Source organism: Thunnus thynnus, chromosome 1 (genome assembly GCF_963924715.1).
Source record: "Thunnus thynnus chromosome 1, fThuThy2.1, whole genome shotgun sequence".
Lineage (NCBI taxonomy): Eukaryota > Metazoa > Chordata > Actinopteri > Scombriformes > Scombridae > Thunnus > Thunnus thynnus.
This window is the reverse complement of record NC_089517.1, coordinates 24,817,637-24,832,107: the sequence shown is the minus strand read 5'-3', so window position 1 is coordinate 24,832,107 and position 14,471 is coordinate 24,817,637. Positions and strand designations below refer to the sequence as shown.

At 39.3% G+C, this 14,471-nt stretch overlaps 1 protein-coding gene across 2 annotated transcripts in view; it reads left to right on the top strand.

The window, feature by feature from the left end:
- The window catches only part of LOC137184666 (frizzled-3-like), a 32,755-nt gene that overhangs the window by 7,387 nt on the left and 10,897 nt on the right, over positions 1-14,471 (top strand). The window contains exon 1 of one of the 2 annotated variants that reach the window (XM_067592563.1): positions 3,684-3,899. The exons of the other annotated variant lie outside the window; for it this stretch is intronic. Coding sequence (XP_067448664.1) covers positions 3,810-3,899 — 90 coding nt within the window. The 5' untranslated portion in view covers positions 3,684-3,809. Of the gene's footprint in view, positions 1-3,683; positions 3,900-14,471 lie in introns of those variants that run through there. 2 annotated transcript variants of the gene reach the window in all.

Here is a 14,471-nt window from a genome sequence, read left to right as displayed (position 1 = left end):
TATTTAAATGATTCCCAATGACTGAATGAGGTTAAATTCATTTTATTCAATTAATTAAATTAAATAAGGCAAAAATAACAAAACTTGAGAAAGTCTTGGTACTAAATTCTAACAAATCTCTCAAATGCCTGAATTTCTTAATTTTCCCATTTGTTTTTGTTTTGCCATTTATTGATGTCTTTACTCTATTAATGACACAAGGGCTGAACGATTTTGAAAAGTATCTACTTGTGATTATTTTGACTGATATTGCAATTGAGATATGATTTGCGATATTAGAGGGAACGATCATTTTTACATCATTTTTTGCAAGGATCTGTACCAAACAAAGATGTTTTCTTAAGGCTGTAGAATATGATGTGTATGCAGGGACATTTCTGCAGCACCACAATATTTAATTTAAAATGGTATTTTGACACATTTTTTGCCTTTAACAAATATTGCGTCTCCTGCGATTTGAAAATTGTAGTAGGCCATATCGAGATTTTGATAAAATTTCGATTAATTGTTCATCCCTATCTGACACACACAAAAATTAATGAACACCTGTAAAATCTAATAAAGTGCTATACAGGAGCTCTTTAGTTTATAAGGCATATAATGCCCATTTTTGTTGACATCTCAGAGAGCTGTTGATTCAACTCTGTAATGGTTAAAAGATACATAGTAGGAGGTAATTATATGATAGTATTGTACCTCACTGAGTTAGTGAAAACAGTGTGGACAGTTCTGGGACAATCTTTGTCATTTGGATGCAGGAGTGTAAGAGATTAGAGAGCCCCTGGTCTAACAGTCAGTTTAGAGAAAGGCTCATTTGGGCTACAATAGAGCACACTGTTTGTTAAGCAAATAGACAGCAACCCTAGTTGTGAATGAAGGAATTCAGAGCTTTCAATCACTACATTTACATGCACACTGCAAAACCAGGATATTGGGAGAAATCAACAATAGGCAGAAATCGATAAATGAGTTTGCATGCAGTGCAATGGCCTGATTTTTATAAAACTCACCTTTTCATGCAAATGTATTATTTATAGCTATACCACACTGCAGCTTAAGGAGTTTTTTCTTTCTTTTGCTAATGCAGCTTTCACAATGACAGTACAGTGAGAAAAGAGGCTCTATAGTAAGAGGTAGCACAGTTTTTCCTCACTGTGTGCATGCATATAAATTTTATCAAATATTCTACTGTGAAGCAAGGAACTCAGTTACAAATATACAGTACAAGGCCAAGAAATGAGGTTTTTCCAACATAAATCTTGTCTTTTTCACCAAGTTTCTCTTAATCTCTCACCTTGAGTAATGAAACCTGATTGTTCTTTACATGACGTTTAAGAAACCACGTAACCGTAGTAAGCCAATAGTAACCTCAGTACAGCCAGACCCTCTCCCTTCATTCAGCAGGGTTCTGGTTACGTACACAAGTAGCCATTTGACGTGTAATGTGATGCTAATGTGGTTTAGAAGAATATGATGCCCCATTAAAATAATTGAAGGTTGAAAAGAGGTTTTATCATGACTGAGGTGGTGATTTTTCTCTTCAGGGCTGTCACTAATAATTGCTCTTGGTGAGGAAAAAAGCTTCTTAACTCCTATTTAAAACTCAGAGGTGTCACTAGGTTGCAGGCAGGTTGACAGTCACAATCCTGTCTGTTTTTTGCCCACTTACATTTCTTTTTAGTGACTCCATTTGGGATTCTTAAAATTGCCCTTCCAAGACTTGTGTAATAATAGTTCTTTTCTCATCCTACCAACAGGCCAATTAAGGCACATTATAGCAGTCATGTGGCCTGTTGTGGGCCCCAAGTCATATTTAAAGAAAGGAAAAAAAACAATGTAATGGAATATGATGAATGGCAGGCAGGCAGTTACATACTAAATCACTGTGAAAAGACGCTTAAGAGCTTTTCTTATCCCACAAGACCACCCTTGTTTTTAACTCCACCTACTCAAGAAAAGAGAGTTGAAGGGATGGATTTTTAAAAATGTACCAGCCCACAATGACATTAAATCAGCCATCTGTTAAACTGTTTTTCTTGATAGTAATCATTAAAATGTCATCTTATGTTTTTTTTCATGCTGAAGAAATGATGTTAAATTAAGTGTGAAGGTTTTGCTGTTTTATACGTATTGCAGAGGCAGATGGATTAATCTGTGGGAGACACAAAAAAGATCAGGATGGCTAAAGGGACAAAGTGTGTGGAAGGAAATGTGTGGAGCAGTAGAACAGAAAGAGAATGTCAGAGACTAAACACAGGGAAATACTGACAGAGTGACAGGTTGTGTAAAGTCTTTAGACCCTACTGTCTCCGGTGTTTGTGTTTCCCTCAGCATGGGGTCCTGTCCTTCAAAATAACCCTGCTCTGTTTAAGAAGGGCCACCCTGGGGCCACCAGGTCCCCACAACAGAGAGAGAGTGTGTGTGCCAAATCTGGAGAGTTTGAGGCTTGTTGTGCTGAAGTGTGGTCTGTTGTGGGGTTTTTCTTTGTCTGTGAATAGGGAAGAGTGAATTAGGATTTAAAAGGTGTGTTTTTGTGATTGTGTGTGTGTGTGGGCGCGCGCATGCATTTTTGTTACCTCATTGGGACCTTTTTTGGTATAAACACCGACCTTTTCGGGACCAGTAGTCATCATGGGGTCCAAAGCCCAGTCCTTATGAGGTAATACATCATTTCTGAGGTACTGGTAAAGGTGTGAGTTGAAGTTAGGTTAAGGTTGGGGCATGAATTGGTTATGGTTAAGGTTAGGGTTTGAGTGAAGCTCAATGCAATGTCCTAACAAGTGTGTGTGTGTGTGTGTGTGTGTGTGTGTGTGTGTGTGTGTGTGTGTGTGTGTGTGTGTGTGTGTGTGTGTGCGTGTGTGCGCGTCTGTGGTGTTCAGTGCATCTGAAGAGGCTGATTACCCTATTCACTGTGGTAGAGACGGACAGGTCCTCATTCAGTTTAAAAGTTCCTGTTTATTTCAATTGAACTCTTGATTATCCTGCTTATTCTGACAGAGTCTATTGAAGCCGGCAGCCCAAATGAAGCAATCATTTATTTATGCACAGAACAAAGGCACTGCCTAGTGCTGTTTTTTGGCAGACTGTTCCCATCAGCATAGCTGCCACTGCTGCTTATCCAACCTCACAATGCCAAGTAAGGAGAGATTTGAGGAGAGATTGGAGAGACTTTCTGTGGCTCAAACACTGTTCTGTAGCCCACTATAGCCCACTGGTTTCCATGAAGATATGAACCATTTGTGTATGCTGCTTGAATTCCCCAACCTAATAACATCCTCCTTAATGTATTCGGACAATATTCTACAATTTAATACATCACAAACAGGCATGTTTCTAATATGTGTATTAAATCAAATAATATAAAATACAAATAACATTCACCAAGTACCATTTTCTCCATTTCAATTATCATATTTTCAAAATATACTAGCGCTGCAACTAATTATTATTACATGGTTTTCAAAATTATTTACAAATAAAAATCTGAAAAGTGTTGAGCGCATATGTATTTACCTCCTTTGCTGTGAAACCCCCTAACTAAGATCAGGTGCAACCAGTTGCCTACAGAAGTCACATAATTAGTTAGATAGAGTCCACCTGTGTTCAATTTAATCTCAATATAAATACACCTGTTCTGTGAAGGCCTCAGAGTTTGTCAGAGAACATTACTAAACAAACAGCATCATGGAGACCAAAGAGCTCACCAAACAGGTCAGGGATAAGGTTGTGGGGAAGTACAAAGCAGGATTAGGTTATTAAAAAAAAGCTTTGAAAATCTCACGGAGCACCATTAAATCCATCATTAGAAAATGGAAAGAATAAGAGAAGGCCATCTAATCAGAGAAGCAACCAAGAGGCCAATGGTAACTCTGGAGGAGCTGCAAAGATCCACAGCTCAGGTGGGAGAATCTGTCCAAAGGACAACTATTAGTCGTGCACTCCACAAATCTGGCCTTTATTGAAGAGTGGCGAAATCCCATTTGGAGTTTGCCACAAGCCATGTGGGAGACATAGCAAATGTGAAGGAAGGTACTCTGGTCAGATGAGACCAAAATTTAACTTTTTGGCCCTAGTGCAAAACGCTGTGTGGCAGAAACCCAACACTGCACATCATCTTGAGTACACCATCCTCACAGTACTGGGAAACTGGTCAGGACTGAGGAGATGGACTGGGCCAAATACAGGGCAATTCTTGAAGAAAACCTGAGCACACAACCAGAGCTACACTGAAATGGTTTAAGGCAAAGAATGTTAATGTGTTAAAATGGCCCAGTCAAAGCCCAGACTTCAATCCAATTGAGAATCTGTGGCGAGACTTGAAAATTGCTGTTCACAGATGGTCTTCATCCAATCTGACTGAGCCTGAGCTATTTTGCCTTGAAGAACAGGCAAAAATTGCAATCTTTTAGATGTGCAAAGCTGGTAGAGACATGCCACAAAAGACTTGCCACTGTAATTGCAGCGAAATGTGGTTCTACCATGTATTGACTCAGGGGTGGTGAATACTTGTGCATCTCACAGATTTCTGCTTTTTTGTCTTAATTATTGTTTGTGTCACAACAAAAAGTATTTTTGCACCTTCAAAGCTCTATGCCTGTTGTGTTAATCAAATGGTAAAAAGCCCAATAAAATCAATTTGAATTCCAGATTGTAGCACAGCAAAATATGTAAAAGTCCAAGGGGGACTTATGCAAGGCACTATAAATATAGGTTATCCATGTCTTATGGTCTTAATCTGAACCCATGACCCAGCCTCAGAACTCTGTGTGTGTGTGTGTGTGTGTGTGTTTGCGTGCGTATGGTGAGAGTGAGAGATGTTTAACCCACACTGCTAAGCCCAACCTCAAACTAACATACACACTATCATTGATCCCCTTCTCACGCAAAGCCACTCAACACAAGGCAGCTCTAACATTTTCAGCATACTGCAGGTCAGGACCAGCGTCAGCATTAAGAGCTCTAGTGCTACTAATTGTGTGCTTATCAAGGCCACATGCAACTCTTAACTCTCCCAAAATAGCTCCCATATATATGCATACAATCACATGGATTTTTAAACAGTTCACATCACTACCAAGAGGGAACGTTAAACTAAAACACTATAACTTGCAGACATTTTGTTTGAATTGCTGTTTCTGACAACTGTCTCCCTGTATAGTCTGCAAATATTTGTATTTTCTTGACCAGCAATTTTTTAAAACCAAACCATGCCCAGTCTATGACTGAAGCACCATTTCCCCCCCAGCAATTTCTCTAGTTTTTGGTAAAATGGAAGATTATGTTCACTATACGTTACCATGCAGAGAGTTGCTCCACTGCTTGTGGTGCACTTCTGCTTGTGTATATCTATTTCTTATCTAACTCCATCTATTACCCCCCACTGACCCAACCCCAGCATCCCACTCACTCAGTGACTCAGCCAATTAGTGTCAGAGTCATTGCTTTCCTCTCTCTCTCTGTTGCTTCCAGACTCTTTTGTCTGGATAAGCAGCATGTTTCAGTGTTCACTACGCATCATATTAACAGAGGGGATGCTCAATGATGTTGTCAGCATATACAACTGCAAAGCAGACATTTTGATTTGGTCACAGGGTTTGAGCCAAGTGTGTTATTGCAACAATGGCCCCATTTAAACATAAAATGTTCTCTCACTATTCCCCATAAAATCAAGGGCAGGATCAATGCTGTTAGCATGCTTCTCATTTTTACATTTTATAAGCTGTATCAACATTGTGAGTTAGCCAAACTGCACAATAAAGCTTTTGGCTGTTATCTTGCATCACAAGCAGGTGTCCGTATGCTTTGCAAAATATGTTTTTCAGGAAGTTAAATGCCACTATGCATCATTTTTATATTTAGAAACTTAGCAAGGATTGTCTTGTTATTGTTCTCAAAGACTAACAGAGTGATGAGCCTGTCAGTCATTAAACCATCTAGCATTGCCTGACTGTGCATGTCATTTTCCAGCCCTGCAAGCTATACTGTACTAAGTATAACTGAGCCAGAATCCTTCAGTCTTGCAGTCGCCTTAATCAGGAGCTGAGCAGCAGCTTGTTCTGTCATCTGTGAAATTATAACACTAGCTAACGTTAGCATAGCATCAAAAGTGGAGACTGAGAGCTGTGAACAGGATCAATTTTGATATCTGATATCTTTGTCAGATGTGGTTTACCAGCAGTTTGTCTTTATTACTATAAGTGGAAAACTAGATACTGTAGCAGTCAGTACTAAATAAACTGCCACTTTACCAGGTATTTCATTTACCATTTAACGCATGTGTCTGTAGTTATGTGGAAACTCATATCATCATACAAATTCATTTGAAAACACATTTTTATCATTTCTAATCTAATTGTTTCTGTATGCATCAGAAGCTAGAAATAGTTTATTTTCCTCTGACTGTAACAGAGTGTATATGAGTTTAACAGCAGATGGGTATGCACAGACGGCTTGGATTGCGTTAGGAAGTGTGTGGGTGCTATCTGATTCAGCGTCATTGTCAGTGTCTTGGCTCCCCATCTACATCTCTATCATTTCATTTGACCCTCTCTCCTACGCCTCTCAGTTTCTTTTATTCTCACTTTCACACTCTCCCTGTGTAGCTCCTTGTATGAGCTTGTTTGCTATCCTTTTTGGATGGTTCACCCATTAAAGGAGTCCTGCCACAACGTGTATGTGGACATGTGTGTGTCTGTGCACATGCATGTGCTTTGCATTGCTTTCGTCAATGAGACACGGTCCTGTGAGAGTCTCCACATCACCTGTTGCCATGGTAGTTAAATAGGAAGAGAAGGAAAGGGAGGAATGGAGGGAGACAGACATGCAGGGGAGGGGGTGGATGATGATTGCATGTTGTGGAATAAACCGAGAAAAGGAGAAGGAGGGAAAGGACTGTTGATAAAAGGGAGGAAATAGTAGAGGCCAACTAGATTCATACTTTGTTTGGTTAAAAAATACACATTGTACTCAAATGTTATTTGTCTTGGAAGATTCAAATAATCATACAGAATCTGTGATATTGGAAACCACAGCTGTGTAATCACAGAGAATCATGGTGTAGTTGAAGAATATAGGTTCTCTACCCACACCAATGAAAAGACTACTGAGGTATGCAGTATGTACTACATAACTGCATACTGCTTTTCATAGTAGTATGCTGTATGAAACTGTTCAATTGATTTAATTTGCAGTATTCTAGGCCAGGCTTATCTTGTGTCTGGGTTTGGAAAGCAGAAGTAAACAATAGCACGGCTAAAGGCAAACCACTGTTACTGTGTATCATCTCCTCATGGTTTAAAAAAGAGAAGTTATAAATGTGGGTTTTCATGATTCACAAATGTCAAAAACTGATTTTCTAAATGTTCGTTAATAACGTGATGTTGACGTAATCAAAAAGGTGATCTCAGCTGCGAGGGCAGTGCAGCACCTGAACAGTCTACAGCGCGCACACGCTAGAGTTGTGACCCTTCCAGCACTTTGCATTGTCAGACACAATAGGCGAAGTAGACTGGTCAGATGCATACTAGAGATTTTTTTCCGAATTAGTACGACATCCAGGTATTTTTGGCATACTGCGGATTTTGCTTTTGTTTGCATACTGCAGATTACATGCTACATGTTTGCTAAATCAGTACGTACTGCTAGTATAGTGGTTTCAAATGCAGCCAGACTCCCTTGTTGACAATAAAAGTGTGATAGAGAAACAACCACAATTTTTGCTTTGCTCATTGTTGTCTGGCAACCACAGGTATGATTTAACTGGAGAAAGATATCATTTTAAGTCATTTCAAACTGTATTGTAGATGAGTGACAGTTCTCTCTTTAATTCAGACATTAACATGAACCTTTCCTACACTTGATTGGATGAACATACTGCTCTTTAGACTATCTTTGTCTTTGGTTTGGAAAAGCATGGCATTTGTTCTGATAATGTCACATTTATCCTAAACCATCCACCAAATCAGTGGATATATTCAAGGCGAGAAATGGACCATTCAGACAGCAGTTTAGAGAGGCAGTGGTTTATCATATAAACTGACTGGTTGTACATATCTGACCAGACTGAAACATTTCTCAATGGATCTTTCCAGAATTAAATCTGGATGGGAAAACAGAATTAGTTAGATGCAGTCTGGGACTGAGGCTAGAAATACATCAAATCATCACTGTGTATGTTCAAGAAAGTAGAATAAATCAAAATAGCACCACACAAAAATGCTACAAAATAAGGTTCATGTTTATGGGATTGATACGCAGACAGTTGACAACAGGATAAAAGTGAGTCAAAGGCAAAAGAGATGCGTAATAGCAAAACTTAAGTCTGACAGCATTGAAAGTTTAGTGAGGAAAAATTGAGATAACAGGTAAAATGTGTTGGCAGGTTGTACTGTGATTTCTTAGCAGATAAATAGTAAATAGACAATTGTGGAATATGATAAAATAATAGAAAAATTGGGTAACTGAAAAGGAATTAAGGGATAAGGAGAAAAGGTGCACCATGTTAAAGAAGAAATAATGAAGAGAACAAAGGAGGGACAGAGTATGTTGACGCTATTGCCTAAGAGTTTTTTGTCAAACATGAGATGACAGGATGAAAGAGGAGGGAAGTCAATGAATGCTGATGTCGCAAGAAAAAAAAAGGAGAGGTAGAGGAGGAGGACAAGTGCATGTCAGTGTAATTGCCAGGAGTAAATGGGAGGCGAGGAAAAGAAGAGATGAATACAGGAGAAAGAAGATAGGAGGAGAGGAGGAGGGGAGGTGAACGTGAGGGGGAATGCCATTAACGGCTTTGTCCGGTCCTCCCGACTGAAGGATGGATGGACACGGATAAATGAACAAATGAATGAAAGACGGAGAGAGAGTGTGAGAGAAGGGTGCCCCTTTCTTAACTGTCTTTTCAGAGATTAGGGAGGAGAGCATCGCGGTCCGCTCAGTTCATCTATTCATGGCCAACGCCTGTCTCTCTCACGAGGGTGTAAGAGGAGAGAGGAGGCAGGCACATAGCCAGTGTGTGTATGTGTTGTTAATTTGTCTGTGAACACATTTATCATGTGTGAGTTATGGAGCAAGAAACCAGAAAATGTAGCTGGAGATGAAATCTAGCTAGTAAAAATGAGAGGCAGCAGCAAGAAAAACCGGTATATTTAGAAGATAAAATAGAAAATAGGGGGTGAGTGGTGAATAAGAGGGAGATGCAGGGATCATATAGTTGCTACTTGATCGTGAACTGAAACGATGCACTCCGCTTACACTGTAGAGACAGAGAATTTAATTGACTCTAATGTATATTGATGCAGTGAAGTAGGATGCAGTTAATAGTTAGAGTGGATGGAACAAAAATAGAGGGAACGAGTGGCAGGAGAGAGGCTGATGCCAAGGGGAATATTTTAGTTTCTGCAAAAAGACAGCAAGACAGAGAGAAATTGAGGATTTAGTTCTAAGTAGAGAAGGAATGTTGCAGGGATGTTATAGCGAGCTAATGGAGGTAGGGGCTGATGTGGTCTGACAGCATTTGTGCTGCAGGGCCTGACATACCACTAAGAGAGTAAGAGAGTGAGAGAGTGAGTTACAGTGTGAGATAGAGATGGCACGAGAGGACGAAAAATAGATGGAGAGCGTGTGAGGGTGTTATGTCCAGATGGGCTTTGGCAAGGTTTAGTAGCAGATTTTTTCTCATCTAAGTATCTCTTCATGTGTCAGGGAGAGGTACGAAAAATGGTACATTCACTTTGCCAGTGCATTAAGACAGCAACGTTTTAGTCCTTTTTAATGTGCAGATTTAAGGGATTGAGGTTGCTGATTTTTTTTCTTGATAGGCAAAGATAGTGTACATTAATGTTCCAGAAAAATCTCATCAGCAAAACATGCAGGCTGAAAAAATGTCCAGAATTTATGTTTTCAGTGGGTTTTAGAGCTGTTCAGGCAGTCTGATTGTTATTGGAATAGACATCACAATCAACACAGTAACAACATAAAGTCAATGAAAAATAACGACAACATCACCACTTGTAGAATTTTTATTCCATGATATTTTTTGTTGAACGTCAGAACACTGAAAACTTGGGCAACAAAAAAAAAAGAGATTCTTTTGAATAAGGCATTGCTGCCAGAACAGGAGCTGTTTCTTTGGAGGCTTAGACCCAACAGCCTGTCACCTTGATCTGACCACAACACAAAGCTGCTGACAGTTTCAGGAAGTGTGTATATGTGTGTCTCAGGTTCTCACACTACTAAACACTTCTTCCAACCCATTTGACTCCCTAATCCAACGGGAAACCACCACTCTTTTCTCCATTCCACTCTAGTTTTTCTCCTTTTTTTCCTCTATTCCTCCTTCCCTCCCTCTCTTCCTCCCCCTCCTCCTACACTTGACAATGTGTATGAGTTTCTGCAGAGCTGGCTAACTGGATTTTCTATAACCGCTCTAAGCACATCACCTCACTACACACAAACACACACACACTCACAAAAAAAATTCCCACTGGCTAAACTGACTACTCAAGCACATTATACATGTCCAAAAACTCACATAAGTTGTCTCATTTTGGATCTGAATCCAGATCAGTACAACCTCACCTTCGTCACAGAGAAAGTGGGAGAAATTGCTGTAATGGTTGCTTAGAGTTTAATATAACATGCTTAACAATACTTCAAGCATTTCTCAGATCACTTAAAATGATTTAAGTTTAAATTTATGTTATATTACATACTGTATGTTTAATGGTGCATAATAAACCCCAGTGGTTGTTTAGTGACTTTTTAGTGAACTGTGATGTTTACGCACTTTACAACTTTTTTTTAACCAGTAAATGACTCTGCTCTCCTCTTGCTACCTGCCTCACAGCAGTTACTGGTATCTTTCTCTTGTTTACAAAATGCAGAATTGCTTGCATTACGTGACTGCTAATTGCATGCCTTTTTCTTTCTTTCTGTCTTTCTTTGTTGATTTTTTTACTTAGTTTTTCTCTCTTTCTCTCTCCCTCCCCCTGGGTTTTTCGTAGAGAGGGAGTAAAGAGAAAGAAACTTAATCCCTCTATTGAACAAGAGGTGGACCGGTCAGGAGCTTTTTCTCTCATTTTCCTCTGTGTCAAAAAACCCACCCTGCTTCTCCGTTCCTCTTTTCATTCCGAACGCTCACAATTGCCCGTCCATATCACCCACTCACACAAACATGCATAGTCTATTAGTGGTATTTATTAGTGGTTTAGTGGCAACCTAATATTTTTCTACACAGCTACCAGCTGAATAGCTTGAGAGACGACAGGGGTGTCCTGTCAAACTCTGGGTGCCGAGCATTGTTGCGCAAAAATGTCCAAATATTTTTTTTCGAAAGTGAGTGGAATTGTTTTCCTGAAATACAAAAATAAATAGGTTTTAAGAGTCTAAAGTTTTATTCTAAAGGTTTGACTTGATATAATAGGAAAGCACCCCCCATTGTGCTATTTGGATGCCAAAATTCATTATACATAAGCTTCCCCTGCACAGCAGTTGAATCAACAGCACTCATACTGCAGTAAGGGCACTTATGAGGGATGATTTTGCGAACGTTGAAATGTTTCTCTGAAATGGTTTTCACAAAATGTAGTCGCCAAATAGCTGAGGTCAAGCCACCATTCATAGCATTTTAAATCAGTGTGGAGGAAACGTCAAGTTGGTAAACAACAGTACATGATGGATGGCGTTTTGTTAGCATGTGGTTTGCATGATGACCTTTGATCATTGTAGATTTTATTTTCTGCATGATGTACGTTTAGTACAATTTCTTTCATTGTACTTTTTAGTTTTGACATTTTTGTGGTGTCATTTTGACCTGAGTTGTAGTTTAACAGGGTTAGTGTCGTCCACCACAGTGTCTTGTACTTCAAGGCAGCAACACAGACGATAGCAGAAAGGCATTCTTACTTTCAGACCAATCTCATCAGAGTTTTTAGTCGGGGGCTGTGAACTGTTGTTGCCACGACATTGTTGAATAAATTACATACTGTAGAAATGCCGGATCTTGTTATTTTAACACATTTAAGCTTTTAGCTTGAAAACATTGCATGTCTTCAAACTTTATATGAGTCTGCTGCTGTTGTGATCTGCCAAAAAAGTCAGGCAACTAATTACATTAGTATATTTACTCTCATAATGTTCAAAAATAGAAAATAAATAGCTTTAATGATAGAAGGATGCAGAACTGATACATAACCATTAAGGACGCATTGTTACCATACCATTGTAAAGGACCAGAGTATTTTTCCCAAACAGCTGTAGACTGCAGCTTTGATCTATCAATCATAAATTGTGTTGATGGGAGATGGAACGTCATCCTTGTGTGCTGAAACGCTTGTACAGAAATTATGTTTTGCGTGTGTTGAGTTACGTATATCCCAGCTAATTAATGTTCTCAGTCATGGCAGTGCCTTGTGAATTTGCATGATTTATGCAAACCAATTTTAAATGAACTTTGGCTGTTTCATTGATCAGTGATATTCCATAAAAACAAACAACATGATATAGTGTAGCTTCAGCATAGGTGCACTGAATGGTTTCTTGCTTGTTGAGATAAAATTGCAGAGATTCCAAGACACAGATCTAGTGTGTGAAGCAAATTCTGTCCTGCGTTATTAAGTGGATTTAGTCCACTACACTTTGAAAGAGAAAGAAAGGAAGGAAAGAGAGAAACAAGCAGGAAGGAAGAGATCGATTGCAGGAAGCTGATGCACTACATTTCATCTTGCCCTTGTATCCTCCTCTCCCTTATCTCTATCTCCTTCTTCCACATCTTTCTATCTTGTGGTAGTAGTCTGCCTACACCCTCAGGCCAGGTTTCCAGGCTTTTCCGCTTTCCTTTCCCTGCTTTTCCATCACCAACTGACTACAAAATGCCAGACAATTCACTCTAGTCGTCCTCTATGGAAAGCTGATTGCCTCCCCCCTCCTCTCTCGCTGGGCGGCACAGTTAGGCCACTTAATATCAATATTCTCTTTGTGGCGGGAGGTGGGGGGCAATTGCCCTGACTGTCAGAATAATTGCACACAGATATCTGCACACAAGCATTACACACTCACACACCAGAATACACAGTAAGTGGGACATACTTAAATTCTGTTACCAGGAGAATGACAACATACACGCATAACCTTAAATACACTGGAGAAATGGGCAGAATGGGGACACGCAAAATGTGAGTCACACACACATTCACTGTTGGAGTTAGTATGAGGAGACATGAAGAAAGGCTCCATTCTGTTGGCTGGTGAAACACACTGATGCAGAAAGCTACTGCTACTCAGTTAAGTGTGGCCTCAAGCTCTGACCAGAAGTGTATGTGAGAGGTGGACAGACAGAAAGGAGCAGATAGACAGTGCTCCAGAGGGACCAAATATCACTTTTTCATACTGACAATACAAGACTTTTAGATTCTTATTGATCCAAATACTTTCCATTAGACACATGACAACAGATTTCATAGATAATGTTAGGGCTGAATGATTTTGAAAAAACATCTAATTGCGATTATTTTGACTAATATTGCAATTGTGATATTAGAGGGAATTTTTACATCATTACTCTCATTTTCATTGAAAAACATTAAAATTATATTGATGTGATTTTTGTGAGGATCTGTACCAAACAAAGATGTTTCCTTAAGTCTGTAGAATATGATGTTTAAGCCAGGATGACAATATTTAATTTAAAAATGGTATTTTAACACATATTTCGCCTTTAACAAATATTGCACCTCCTGTGGTTTGAAAATTGCAGTACGCCATATTGCGATTTTGATAAAATTTTGTTCAGCCCTAGATAAATGTTGTGGCCTAGACATAAATAAGACAATGTCAAGCACAACTGACATCAGTACCTCTGATGTAATGTGAACCAAGAGTTTTTATTAACATATACATACAGTATGTAACACAGTAAAAAAGAAAAAAAAAGTAAACCAATAAATAAATCTGGGCTAGCAGAGACTGTAAAGTTTCCACCATTGTTGGCTGCACTTCCTCAATAAGAGCTGGAGTTGAGGAGGCTTCTTCAGAAAGAATGTAATGGTGGTTTGGTTTGTAACTTATATTCACTTTGTGGGACAAAGATTCAGTCTACACATAATGTATTTAATTGCTTGTATACTCAGCGATCAGGTTTAGCCCACTACCAAAGTTCATATGGTTCTTTACTTTCTCTGTCCCTACTACACAAGGAAGCTTACATGTACACTCACAAGAAGAAAAAAGCACTGGTTGTAAAATCTGTGAATTATTCAATGAAGCTGAGTGGTGTGTGTGCGTTCATGCTTACACATGTTTCTGTGCAATACTCCAAACTGTGTCACAGATCACGCACCACTGCACCCATTTACTGGTGGAACATCTCTCCAATGTGCAGATCTAGAACGCAACGATTGAGAACGATCAAAACATGCTCAATAGGCCTGACTCCACTCACAGACACACACACACACACACACACACACACACACACA